This window comes from Alternaria alternata (genome assembly GCF_001642055.1).
Source record: "Alternaria alternata strain SRC1lrK2f unplaced genomic scaffold CC77scaffold_15, whole genome shotgun sequence".
Taxonomy (NCBI): Eukaryota; Fungi; Ascomycota; class Dothideomycetes; order Pleosporales; family Pleosporaceae; genus Alternaria; species Alternaria alternata.
This window is the reverse complement of record NW_017306204.1, coordinates 294038-307296: the sequence shown is the minus strand read 5'-3', so window position 1 is coordinate 307296 and position 13259 is coordinate 294038. Positions and strand designations below refer to the sequence as shown.

The 13259-nt window shown below is 52.4% G+C and overlaps 4 protein-coding genes across 4 annotated transcripts; 3 read left to right on the top strand and 1 right to left on the bottom strand.

Moving 5' to 3' along the window:
- Positions 1-456: 456 nt before the first annotated feature.
- On the top strand, positions 457-4862 carry CC77DRAFT_1041903 (hypothetical protein). Its single transcript, XM_018527250.1, has 4 exons — positions 457-559; positions 609-1150; positions 1201-4468; positions 4523-4862. Exons 1-4 carry the CDS (start codon positions 471-473, stop codon positions 4758-4760), a joined length of 4137 nt encoding a protein of 1378 aa, XP_018383944.1. The 5' UTR covers positions 457-470; the 3' UTR covers positions 4761-4862.
- A 128-nt stretch (positions 4863-4990) lies between these two features.
- Positions 4991-5976, top strand: CC77DRAFT_198520 (hypothetical protein). Its single transcript, XM_018530574.1, has 3 exons — positions 4991-5499; positions 5562-5753; positions 5822-5976. The coding sequence occupies exons 1-3, from the start codon at positions 5275-5277 to the stop codon at positions 5891-5893; spliced, it is 489 nt and encodes a 162-aa protein (XP_018383943.1). The 5' UTR covers positions 4991-5274; the 3' UTR covers positions 5894-5976.
- Positions 5977-6558: 582 nt separating this feature from the next.
- CC77DRAFT_1063175 (EF1G-domain-containing protein) lies at positions 6559-11481 on the bottom strand (the record flags this gene model as incomplete). The annotated part of the gene is made up of 5 exons (XM_018528606.1): positions 6559-8460; positions 9966-10240; positions 10291-11025; positions 11199-11388; positions 11452-11481. 5 exons carry the CDS (start codon positions 11479-11481, stop codon positions 6559-6561), a joined length of 3132 nt encoding a protein of 1043 aa, XP_018383942.1.
- A 240-nt stretch (positions 11482-11721) lies between these two features.
- CC77DRAFT_1032621 (hypothetical protein) lies at positions 11722-12916 on the top strand (the record flags this gene model as incomplete). The annotated part of the gene is made up of 2 exons (XM_018526754.1): positions 11722-12622; positions 12825-12916. The coding sequence occupies 2 exons, from the start codon at positions 11722-11724 to the stop codon at positions 12914-12916; spliced, it is 993 nt and encodes a 330-aa protein (XP_018383941.1).
- Positions 12917-13259: the final 343 nt, after the last annotated feature.

Below are 13259 nucleotides of genomic sequence, written 5' to 3'. Positions count from 1 at the left end.
TCCATGGAGGGGGCTACCTTAGTCATCCTCGCACGTGTGTGTCTGCCGAGGATCCTCCGAAGCCTCAATCGGAGGCTCATGGCTCGAATCGAAGTGATCGCTTACCAGGATGACGCTGCCCCGCATGTCAAACAACTTGCTTTGGCTACATCAACACCTTCACACTGCACCGTAGACAGGTCGAACCGCTGCAATGGGCATAAGGCGTGGCTGTTCGTGGCTGGAACGCGGCAGCTGGCCGTTCTATTGGAAGGCGGCCGTCTAGCTCCTGCAGCTACCCCATCTGTATGACCTCATCGGCGTCAAGCTGCCTAGCTACAACAAACGCCATCATGTCGTGTAGTTCACGAGCTGTGCCCTGCTTTCTCATACTCTAGCACCGCGCTTGAGCTGATCCTTGAATACAACTAGAGCCTTCCAAGCTCATCCTCCCGCTGCAGTGTGCATCATCGCAGTTAATCAGCAACGACATGGAGAAGATCAAGAGCGTCCTTCACGGACACAAGAAAGATGACACTGTCGCCCACGATGCGCAGACATCGTCGTCCACTGCTGACGGGTTTGAGCTTCCCTCTTTCAACTGTGACTTGTGCTAATATCAATCCCAGTCAGCAACACCCAATCTACGACCAGATGAGCGCCGGAAACGAGGGTCGGAATACAACTGCGGGACATACAGGACAGCCAATATACGAGATCAAGACCACCAGTGGGGCCCCATACACAGAGCTAGCCCAGCCAAGCGGTTCAGCCGGCCTCCACGCACATGATGCTCACGGAAGACCTGCGCAAGTCGGTACAGATGCACCCATTGGAACTACCAGTACAGCTGCAACTGGCGCTCAATACGACCCCAGCAGGACCCAAGACCACGCCACGACTTCGCAGCCACTTGGGAATGCAGGCACAGCTGCGGAAGGTGCACATCGCCCTGATGCCTATCCTCATGGTCATGCCCAAGAACCGAGCGTTGCGAGCATCAAGAGCGGCGTAATCGGATTTGGCGCGGGAGCGAATCAGGGACATGCTGCCATGCCGACGCACATGCCTACTCAGGAGCTGAGTCAAGACCAAGTAGTTGGAGGTGGAGATCCTGGAACTGCTGGCTTGACTGAAGGAAGGGGCGTAAACCCTGGCCAGACACATTCTCGTACGTAGATTGAATCTACTATTTGACGCGTATATATTGACTGTGTGCAGAATCCGGCATAACTGGCAGTGGGCCATTAGGCTCTAACCCTGCTTATACCACAGAGCACCAACCTTATGAGAACACTCTGCGACAGGAGAGCTACACCGCGGATACTGATCGATCTTTCCCTCTCGCTGGAGGTGTTGTTACAAAACCTCATGACGATCCCGCTTCCACTCGTCATCAGACTGAACACATTTCGCCCGTCCATAGCAAGGGAATCAGCGAGCGTGAGCCAGGCACAAAAGAGAAGCAGGTTGGTATACATAATAGCGAGAGTCCTGTTCGTGACAACTATGGACGCGAAGGACTGGCTGGAGCAGCAGCGGCTGCCACTGCCATTGGCGCCTCCAAGACACTGTCACGGTCAGAAGAGAGAGATGTTCAGGATCGAGGTCTCGAGACTCGCCAGGCTACATATGGAGATGTTCCGCCAGCTGCTGCTACGACGAATACCCAGACAGGCAATATCCCAAGCCAGTCGACATCTGATTACCATCCCGAGGCTCTGGCTGCCGCGACTGTTGCTGCTTCGAGATCTTCTGACCTTCCGCCGTCTACCCAGAGACACGAGTATGGAGCTCAGGACATCAACCCATCTGGAACTACACATTCTTCGATTGCTGCTACTCCCACGACTGGGATGTCAGGCACCGGTGAGCGACCTCTAAATCCCCGACTTGAGTCGCATAGACACGTTCCTGGCGAATATATCGCAACACCGAGTGACGAGAAAACGTTCCTCAATTACGCTCCTGTCATTCAACCCGTTTCCACCGAACCAAGTGGAAACCTATCGAATGTAGAGCCTACGTCTACATTGGATCCATCTCACGTTCAGTCTTCTGTGGACACTACGTCTACAAGCGAGCCTCACGAGCTTAGACATACGGGAACACTCGAAGAGCCTCGGCCAAAATCAGCTGATGACCACAACTATGGCCGCGACGCTGCAATTGCCGGAGGCCTCGGTGCTGGCGCCGTGGGTTTGGGCGCTCATGCAGCTTCAAAGAAGCACGATGCCCAGGACGTTGGTAGTAGTCAGCCTCTTTACGAGGAGTCCAGCCCATACAGTAGTAAAGTACTCGACCCTCGCGTTTTGGGTGATAAGTCCAGGCTAGAGGAGCAAAAGTTCGACGAGCAGAGGTTCGATCCACAGGCCAAGACTGAGGCAGCCCCTAGCGCCGGCTCAACTATCTCTGGACCTCCAGTCTCCCATGATCCGTCTCAGACAGCTGGCTCACAGCATCACTATGGTCGTGATGCTGCAGTACTTGGCACAGGTGCCGCAGCAGCCGGCGGGATGCACCACGCCCTCAACCGAAATGATACTCCTAGCGCTGGCACTGCCGTGCCTCCTGAAGGCCCCTCTTATACTTCCAGTACTGGATCCGGTGTCGTTGCTCCTCAACCAACTTCAAACTTCTCAAAGCCTCTTCCTACCGCAGGCACCTCAACTGCTCAACCTGTAGGACATGATAACTTTTATGGCGCGACAGGAGCTCCTGCGCCAATTTCAGACACAACTGCTCAGCAGCCATCAAGTAATCTTGGTCAGGCACCTGCCGCCACCGCAGTTCCAGAGAGGCACCCTGAGCACCATTATGGTCGTGATGCGGGCCTAGCTGGAGCCGGAGCTGCTGCTGCTGGTGGCCTCTACGCTGCTAATCGTGACAATACCGACAGTGGACCAGCTTCAAACACTATCGGACCTCACTCCAGCAATGCTGCAAATATCATGGACCCTAGGGTTCAACCAGATCCTAGTAAACAGATACACCACAACGTTGGACCCACGGCTGAGGACCCTGCTTCGCGAACGATCGGGCCGCACGACAGCAACATTGCTAATATCATGGATCCAAGAGTCAAACCTGACCCATCAAAGCAAAAGGGACACACCACAGTCGGACCGCACCAGTCAGACACACTGAACCGCCTGGATCCCAAGGTTGACGAAAAGGCTGGTCAACAAAGTGGACATCACTATGGCCGTGATGCTGCTGTTGTCGGAGGTGCAGGCGCCGCCGGTTACGGAGCATACGAAGCCACAAATGCGTATCGGGATCACAATATCACACGGCCAGGAGCAAACGAAGCTACAAATATCCATGGCAACCAGAGCATGACACAGCGAGCATATGAAGCTATCAATGCATATGGCGATCACAGGATGACACAACCTGAAGCTTCTATGCCAGACCAGAGATACGACCCTACCGCTACCAGCGCACGTGCTCCCAACCCCATCTCATCAAGGACTCAATACGACTACAACGACCCTACTACTCAAAGCAATGTGAATCGCACTGACCCTAACGACCACATCAATAGGAACGCTGCTCTGGGTGGAGCAGGCCTTGCAGCCGCTGGATTAGGAGCCGGAGCTTATGCAGGATCCAAGCATAACGATAACACAACTCAACTTCCTCTTCGTCAAAAACAAGACTTTGCGTCTTCCGATCAGCCTGCATACCCAGTTCAAGGCGCGACGCAGTCTTCTTATCCCATGCATGAGACAGCCACGGATGCATCATACCCTACCTCAGGTACCATCGCACCACACAACACGCATGCTCAAGACCCTACGATTCAACCGTGGGGGGCTAATGCCACAAATGAGAATCACGACAAGCGCAACGCTGCTGTTCTAGGTGGCGCTGTGGGTGCAGCAGGGTTGGGCGGCGCAGCCTACGTCAACTCTCAGAACCAAGACGAGCGCGAAGCCGAAGAGCGCCTCAAGAAGATTGCTCACGAAAAAGAGAAGGAACAACATAGGCTTGACAAGGAACAGCACAAGCATGACAAAGAAGTCCACAAGCACGACAAGGCTCTTGCAGCTCACGAGAAGGACGAACATCGTCTGGCTAAAGAACATGAGAAGGAGCAGGCACGCCTGATCAAGGAGCAACATCAGCGCGAGAAAGAGCTTGGAAAGGAGAATGAAGGCGAGGAGAAGAAGAAGGGTGGTCTTCTTGGATTCTTGCACCGTGACAAGTCCAAGAAAGAGAAGTCTTCTGCTAGCCCTGAGTCTTCACCACGCCAGTCTCGAGACTACAGCCCCAGGCACTCCAGGGACTACAGCGATGATAACCCAGACTCGCCACGCTGGAAGGGCAAGCACCTCTTGCACAAGGACCCACCCAAGGGCCATCCCGCGCGTGAAGCTATGGAGCACCAGCAGCACCAGACTGATCCGTATGGCTCCATAGGAAAGAAGGAACACATTGGTGTGGATGGTCCGATCGGTGACCCAAGTATGATCTCTGGCGACCGGTAAGGTCCTATCTACCATCCTCGTCAATCAAACATTTCTAACATACCTTCTAGCGAAACTCGAAAGGGTGTGTACGGCGCGCATCCCGTCTCCGACCTGGACCATAACAACACGGTCACCGAGCCACACACCGGTTTGCCTATGAACACCGAGCGCTACGGCACTGGCATTGGCGGAACGGATGGTAATCCTGCTATTCATGGCCATCATCAACACGACGTTCCTGGTGCAACATCAGGCCAAACTGCGACGGATTGGGAGGCGATCAGAAAGGCTGACACGCCATACTAGATCGCTGATGATGGAGGCATGGAGAGTGATTAATGATTATTAACAAAGCATACGAAGTGATAATCTTACATAATACACATATAATTGACATTCTTAGCTACACTACAAGTCTTTGATTGCGCAAGTAACTTCTCGCTGCTTATACTCAACTCGCGCTTCAGTCCCATCATGTGCCACACGCTCCGCATGAATTTCAGCAATAATGTGAATATGGAAAATTAATGTGAGTACGAAGCTTATACTCTGATTGAGGGGATGTCGTGCATTGAAAGTACTTGTAGTAAACTCAGATAGTACCACGGTAACCTCTTACTCAGCCCGGTTCAGGGACGAAACGATGACGGAAAGGTCCGCTGGTCAGCAAACAGCAAATCAGATGCAGATGCAGTCCTCGAAAGAGGTGTAATGCGGTCACTAGCTTTTCCGAGTGATTACTCCGCATCATCATCTGAATTTTGGCGGGTTTGCAACGTTTTCGCATTCGTGTACTTCTTAATTTACACACCACCTCAATATGCCCTCCTTCTTACGCCACATGACTGCACGTCGAGGATCTGCAATGCAGCAACCGAATACAAACGTAGAGACTGGGAGAGTATCATCCTGGAGGCATCATTTGCTGTATTACTGGATTGCTACTGGCGTCGTGGTAGGCTATGCATTCAGTGCAGTTATGACTATCGGAGGACTCAACGTACATGAGCTTAACATCATTTATATCACTACGGTGTTCATTCCTGTGAGTCACTGCCTATCTCTTTACGGGTGCAAGCCACCTACTTAGGTAGCTAATCGCAACAGGCAAACATTCTCCTTCATGCCCTCACCCACTTCCTGTGGCACCGTCCACGAGCGTGTAACCGCTTCTTACCTCTGACGAGAGGAATTATGAGCTGTGCGACTATTGATATTTGGGCTGCAGGATGTGTGGGAGTGTTTTATACTATGGATAATGCGATGTGGATTGCAGGATGGTGGTTTATTGGTATACCGGTACGTTCATGAGACCGTGATAGAGACATTCAAGTGATTCGAGGATCAGGCTGACTTTAATGCGCCAGGGTGTGCTCTTGATCATCAATCGAGTTGTTGAGTATGGTATAGAATGGAGGTTAGGACGGCAGGGGAATTGAGTGTCCACGAAGAATGGAAAAGATGTCTTGTCACATGACATCTTACAGTACCTCAGGGAGGTGATTGCCTACGAGGGAGCTCATCTTCTATAGGCTATGTGATATAACTTGCCTCGAAGTATACACAGCCTTTCAATTTCTTAGCCTATAAACTTATGACACGACGAGCACCTTTTGGACAAGTTTTGCTCTGAGTTCAATACGACACAATCTCCGATCATTTCTAGTCCGGCGGTACATGAGAGATAGAAAAGTGTGTAGGGTAGAAGAGGGAAGAGCATGCGACAGGTCAGTCTAGCGTTGGTTAAACACAATTGCATATCATAATTCTCTATGTCTTACTTTCTTCCTAGAGAAGATATCCTAGAGGTATACACTTGCATTATTCCAGGAGTGTTCTGTTATGAGGTACAGCAAATACCTATGAGGTAGCTGTTGCCGCACGAGGATACAATCTAAATGGAACAAGCTCCTTCGTAATATTCAGCCACCTGGAAGCCCAACTCACTTGAACCCATATACTCAGAATGCCACCCTAACCCCACCTATCGTACCCCATGATTCATTTTAAAGTCCAGAAGAAAGCCAAGGCCTGTACCTAAGACGCCAAACCAGTTTGCTTCAACTCCACCATCCAACCCTTACGTTTACAAAACCAGCACTCTCTAGAACCAATAACTCTCACCCGCAGCACTGACCTCAAATTGGCATCCCAAACCCTTTCCAGCCTCTTGCAAAACCTCTTCCCCCTCTCTCAACTCTCTCAATATCTGTTCCCCAACCAACGGCCCATCCATGAAAGAATCCTTGACATGGATAATGACAATTTTGACACCTTTGAGTGGAGCGTCAAAAGCAGCAGATAGTATGGCGCGGTTATGATCCGCTGAGACTGATGAGAGACCGAGTGCCGCTGGGGCTGAAGGGTGGGAGTGCTGTGGTTCGGCCGTGCCATTTTGATGTTCCTGTCCCTGTTCCTGTATTTGGTTGCAATGTAAAGACTGATGATGCTGAAGTGGAGGAGGGAAGGGAATTGGAGTATTCGTCCCTGTATCTCCTCTCGAAGGCGGAAGATCACTCATAACCTCGTCATCAGTCTGCGAATGGTAGTTCGTCGTCGAGATTGGGGAATCAATTCCTTTGCCCACTCCGCCCAGATAACCACCCATTTTTGCTTTCCGACCGTTCTCGCCTGAGGTGAGGCTGTCGAGTTGGAGTGCATTGTTTGCACCGCCACTGGTTCGCTTTCGCTTTTTCTTCTTCTGCAGACGCATCTCTTCTTTTTCGCGCTCGTATTTCTTCTTACTGTCTTTTACCATCTCGGCGAAGCTACTAAGTTCCTCGAGGAGGTGGCGTGGGGCTAGGTGCCCGAACAAGACAGCATCAGCTTGAGCATTCGTATAAGAAACCTCTATAAATATGCCTTTCAGTATACCGGCGGCGATCTTGGGAGCTGCTTCGCTCCAGATCTGGTGTGTGCGAGGCGAAAGAGAAAGAGAATCTGGTTCAACATCTCCGAAAATAAGGATTTCGCGTTTCGGGGTCGTGAGAGTGGATTCTGCGCGGATAAAGTAGGCGGTTGAATCGATCACACAGTGATCTTGGGATGGCGGTTGCTGGGGCTGGGAGACTGTAACTCCGCTGGCTCGTCGACCGGCCTCTGTGCTGCTGTTAAAACCGGGAGTGCCGGGTGCGCTTTGCGTTGCTACAGAGAAGCTCATTGAGCGACCTTCTTGGCCGTCTGATAGTCCGTACGGTTGAGAAGTATTTGAGTGCTGTAAACTTGATGTCTCCAGTAGGTTGGCGTTTGATCCGCGGTGTACATGGCCCGGTCCTTGCATGCAGTGACCATGACTTACTTTGAAGCCTTTGACCCCAAGACCATCACACACCTCGATGTACCCTCTTGAACTTCCTTCACCCAGGGCAATGTTACCGCCTTCTGCAAGCCGCTGGAACGTCACAAGGCCCACCCCTCCATCTTCGTCAGTAAGATTAGGCCAAATGATGTTATTAAAGATGTGGTTCTTGATGGCGTTGACAGTGAACGGCAGCGCTGCTAGTCGCTTTGGTCGTGATGTATTATGGAAAGCTGCTGTATTGATGACGAAGCCTGACACATGGTCCAGATGTGGATGGGTGATGAGGTATGTCGAAATATGCTCCCTAACAACATGAAGCGCATTTGCTCTAGCGCTCTGATGAGGAAAAGGCAAACCCGCGAATGCACCTTTTTGCAGTGTGGTGATCGTAACTGGTAATTCGTGCTCAGAATCAGGTGTCTCAGCCCCAGAGTCATCATCGGAGAGTGAGACATGCGCGGTGCCTGGTGACGGCGACTCAGTATGTATGTCAATTACATTTCCATTGCCGTTGTTAGCCCGCGAGGTCGGTAATGGTGGATCTGGGTCAGAGACGAGTGGAAAATCCCTCCCAAGTATTCGGGTTATTGATGCAAGATGGGAGCCTGCATCTACAGCTATGACGGAATTCTTAGCCCAGTTCGTTGCGGTCGATCGGACGAGGAAGCCTGTGACATTGTCTTCGCTTGGTCCACCTCCAGAGCCCTGTTAGTATTAGCTTTGATGGCGAGATAGATAAGTGGCCGTCATGCTGTATAAATTGCGACATCCCATGTAAAGTACATGACTATGCACCTAGACACATCAGTAGCCACAAACACAGCCACCACTTACCAAACAAATCACTTGAATCGCAGGTTCCCCTGCATTTCCAGAAGACCTCCTCACCACTCTTCCACTATCCTCTTTCATCCCCTTGTCGTTCCTGCTCTTCCTTTCTTCCAGCTCTCTTGTCAGATGTTTCCAGTCTCGTCTTTTCGCAACCTCGTACGTAGACCTGCAATCCCCAAAGCAACGATCGCAGGAAACTTATCTCAGCTACGAGACGTCCAATATCCCCGCTCTTTAACAAAGCCACTTCCGCAGTCCAATCTCACGTGTTCTTCTCACGATTTGCCGTTGGGGCCTAGAGAAAGCAACAATATCTATTCCCCTTTGGCGCAGCAGCAACAATTCTTTAAAAGGCGAACAACTCTCTCCTCTCGTCGCTAGAGCTCTCAGGTCCCCGTAGCGCAAGTCGTTACGTTACACAGCGTGAACGACAGATGATGTGGCTGTCCGTTCCTTCGTTCGTCCGGATTCCGATCCACCAACAGTCGACGCAGGAGGCCGGACTTCCCTGAGCAACGATTGCGTCGCCTTAGTCTTCGGGTCCCGTCTCCAGATCTTTCTCTCCTTGCGCGACAAGAAAGAAAAAGTGTGCACGCGATCTCGGTTTGTTGTTGCAGGTATGACGACAGAACGAATGCGCTGCTTGTTCCTTCCAAGGTAGGAGATTTGCCCCGATCGGATGTAGCAGCTGCAGCGCGGCTGTGCGCTGCGATGCGAAATGTCACCGTATTAGTACCGCTGCAGCACCGCAACTTTCGGCGCCTGTGGTCGCAGAGATCGAGAGAATGGAAATCGAGGACTCGAGGATCAAAGGCCATGCATGTCCCCTTATGCGTGCCGCCTGCGCCGTCTGTCTTGTCCAGCCTTTGCTCTCGACGGCTTCGGCGGTTGGCTAGAGCTACTTCCCTTGTCCGCCTCTCAACCAATGATAGGCTCGGTTCGATAAGCCACGACTGTTGTTGGCCCCGCCCAGGCCGAGCCCAGATCTGGGGTTTGGCGAACACCTGACAGCTTCTAGGCAACGCAGTGTCATGGTAGACCAATTTCCCAGCTCTTGTTGAGTGCGCAATCAACAAGGCACCTGTGTGGAAGAAGACGTCACATGCATGTTGGTCTAGCATACGAGACAGCAAAGTAGACGCACAAAGGGCATCACAGCATGAAGGCAAAAATATGTGTTGGGTATCATGAACTTCTTGTGCAGCATTTTGAGCCTCTAACGGGCCATGGCAGTATCGCTGATCCACCAAGGGCTGCCCAGCGTGATCTCATGAATCCTCATCCGTCATCCTATCCCTACCCATGCTAGTTCGTAAATCATCCGCATCATAAATCAAAGCAACCACTTCAGAAAGAAAGCGAAGCGTTTACTTGAACACCTTGCCGTCGGCCCACTCGTAGGTCTTACCGTTGACCTCGATGGGCTTGTCCCACGACCACTGGTCGTTGACGAACTCCTTGTCCTCGGGCTTGGTGGGGTCGAGCTTGGTGAACTCGTAGCTCTCGACATCGGGAGCGACGTCGAAGGCGGGGAGAGCCTCCTGGCCACGGACGACGAACGCACCGGTGACAACGGAGTCGTTGGTTACTCCGTATACGGAGCAGCAGCCGAAGAGGTACTTGCGGCTGGCCTCGAGACGGGTGAAGAAACCACCTGAATAAATTAGCAAGTAGATCATTTGCAACCAGGACAAGTCAACTTACCAATTAAGTTGGCGGTCATGAAGGTCATGGTCAACTCATCGTTGTACTTGTAGTCAACCTTGTAGATGGAGTACTCCTCGAAGTTGGCGTTCTCCCAGAACCAGGGGAGGGCAACCTCACGAGTCTCCTCGTTAGAGTACTTGCGCTTCCAGTCGTCAAGAACGAATGTAGCCCTGGGAAGGGCCTCGAGAGGGTGCTTGGGCTTGGGGGCAGGTGGGGCCTCCTCCTCCTCAGCCTCCTCTTGCTTGGGCTTAGGGGCGGCCTTGGGCTGCTCCTTCTTCTTCTCGCCACCCTCCTTCTTTGGTGCAACGTTCTTCAACGCCTCGGAGATGAACTCAAGCTTGGGGGCAACAGCAGAGTAGCTGGACTGGTTGTAGACGGTCTCGTACCAACGGGTAGTGTTGGGGTTGGAGTCGCGCCACTGCTTGTCGAAGAAGTACTGGAAGCCACGGGCAAGGATGCTGGCAGCGAAGATGTCGGCAAGAGTCAGACGCTCACCAACAAGGTAGGTGTGTGTAAGAAGGTGCTCCTCAATGACGTGGACAGCCTTGAGAGCGGCCTTCTGTGACTCGTCGACGTTCTTCTTGTTGTAAGGGTCGCGGCCGAGGATGGGGCGGAACCAGCCACCGAGAGGAGAGAGGACCTCAGTGTTGGCGAAGGACATCCATCGCAAGATGGTGGCGTAGTCCTGCTTGGTCTTGCCGAGAAGGCTGGTCTTCTCGTTCTGGGAGGCAACTGCAATCGGTCAGCTCTGAGTCACCAGCAAAGTCTGGACGAACGGAGGGATGATTGTGGACGCAAATCAGAATAGTAAGTTTTCAACAATAGTTTTCAGACAGGGATAACTGAATGATAACATTCGACATCATATTACGCAGGAAGGAGCAAACAGGCGGGGTAGCACTTACGGTAGACAGCGATGGCGATGCACTCAGAGAGGACAAAGCCGTCAGCGCCCTCGAATGTAGGGACCTTGCCGAGCTTGTTGAGCTTCAGGTAGTCCTCAGAGACACCCTTGGCAGGCTCGGTGTCGACGAACTCGATGTCGAGACCATTCTCCTTCGCGACGGCCAGGAGAGAGGTGGTACGCGGGTTACCCTGTTGGCTTGCTGTTAGGACTCATTGCAGTGCAGTTTCGCGTTTGTGGGTGCGGCAACGTACCGAGTAACTGTAGAGCTTTCCGAAAGACATGATTGTAGAGTTAACCGTGGTTGAGCAGAACAATCAGTGTGTGGAAGCAGGTGTTGATGAAGAAAAAAGGCTGGTTGGGCTGCGGGGCAGTAGGAAATCTGCTGTGCACAGTCCACCATAATTTCAGCCTAGGCGCTAAGCATTTGCATGTGGCTCGTGCAGCGCTCGTCGTCAGTTTACGGCAGGTGGCAGTCCTTTGAGAGCGCTACCACGGCGCATTCCCCATCCATCAGAGGTGCAATGGCAAGCAGGGAGATCTCACGGAGTCTATGGAGGGCGGTCGATGCCCTGGGAAGCCGACCACGACCTCAATGCGAACGGACGATTCGATATGCTCAGCGGAGCTTTCAGCCCACAACGCGGCGATGCATCTCGACAACGACCGCACGGCGTGCAGAGGTCACAGAGGAAGAGCTACGTGAGCCATTCACAGCGGCACCCGAGATCGACTTTGAGAGCACCGGCGGTGGCGCAGGAAAGAGCGACAAAAAGATCAACCTCGGGGCACTGCGTGTTGTCCCAGCATCGCCCTCCTACTTCAGCGCAAAGCCTACGTTCACCGACGACTTCCTCTCCCTCTCTGCTCTCCTTCGAAAGGTCGCTACACTACCCGTCATACCGCCCGCCGAAGCACCCAAAGTGGCGTGGAAGACAATCGAGCAGTACCGCATCATGACCAACGAACCAGTAAAGACGGCGCGTTATCACAGGATGTTGCAAATATTGCGGAGACTGAACTGCATTCACCCCTCCCTCATGCCCGATGAGGTTGTGCAGGCAATGCTACGGTACAAGAAGCCTAACCAGCCTGGTGACATTGTCCCGAAGCCTGGCGTGATTGATGAGCTTGGACGTGCCAAGGGTGTCGGGCGGAGAAAGACATCTTCTGCTGTGGCATGGTTGGTAGAAGGTGAAGGTGAGGTACTGGTCAACGGCAAGTCCCTCTCGGAGTTCTTTGGAAGGCTACACCACCGCGAGAGCGCTGTGTGGGCACTCAAGGCTACCCAGCGTCTTGACAAGTACAACGTCTTTGCTTTGGTGCAGGGTGGTGGCCTGACTGGTCAGGCGGAAGCAATGACCCTGGCCGTAGCGAAATCTTTGCTGGTCCATGAGCCGGCGCTGAAGCCTGCGCTACGACGAGGTAAGTCAATATTTTCTTTGTCCGTGGGTTTTTTCAACCCAGCTTTGCTTTTTCTGTCGTTCCGTAGGCATTGTCAATGCAGCCCTTGTGTCTGACACATGCCCTTGTCTACCCACGCCTCAAAACGCTGCCAAATAACCCTGGATGATCCCAAACATGTCTCGCCTGCGCATGCCGGACCCAATTGCTGACTGCTTCTTAGCTGGAACCATAACACGCGATCCAAGGAAGGTGGAGAGGAAGAAGCCAGGCCACGTCAAGGCACGTAAGATGCCCACCTGGGTCAAGCGATAAGAGGCTACTTCTGTATGTTTTGTGCTTGTATCGCTGGTCATATGCAGATTTAGCATAGGTGAATGTACGATGAGACATTTCAAGAAGCGACCTTTAGGATTTTCTTCGATCTCGTCGTCCATCTCTGCGCAGGTGGTGTCGGCCTTACACTGTCCGCATTAAAAGCGCTTTTAATGCTCCGTACCGGTGTGCATGGAACAGGGTGCTACAGGCACAACACGTGGAAAGATGCCCAGATCTTGCCCTGAATGTCAACGTCGCAAACCTAGACAGCCATGTGCGTATACGATCCTCATCTCTGGCGGCGTTACCCGTACAGGGCAATGCCTCTCGATCAATTGTG

Coding starts and splice junctions, on each gene's coding strand:
- CC77DRAFT_1041903 (XM_018527250.1), top strand. CDS start 471: ATGGAGAAGATCAAGAGCGTCCTTCACGGACACAAGAAAGATGACACT. Junction 560..608: donor TCGTCGTCCACTGCTGACGG/GTTTGAGCTTCC, acceptor TATCAATCCCAG/TCAGCAACACCCAATCTACG. Junction 1,151..1,200: donor CCCTGGCCAGACACATTCTC/GTACGTAGATTG, acceptor GACTGTGTGCAG/AATCCGGCATAACTGGCAGT.
- CC77DRAFT_198520 (XM_018530574.1), top strand. CDS start 5,275: ATGCCCTCCTTCTTACGCCACATGACTGCACGTCGAGGATCTGCAATG. Junction 5,500..5,561: donor TCACTACGGTGTTCATTCCT/GTGAGTCACTGC, acceptor TAATCGCAACAG/GCAAACATTCTCCTTCATGC. Junction 5,754..5,821: donor GGTGGTTTATTGGTATACCG/GTACGTTCATGA, acceptor TTAATGCGCCAG/GGTGTGCTCTTGATCATCAA.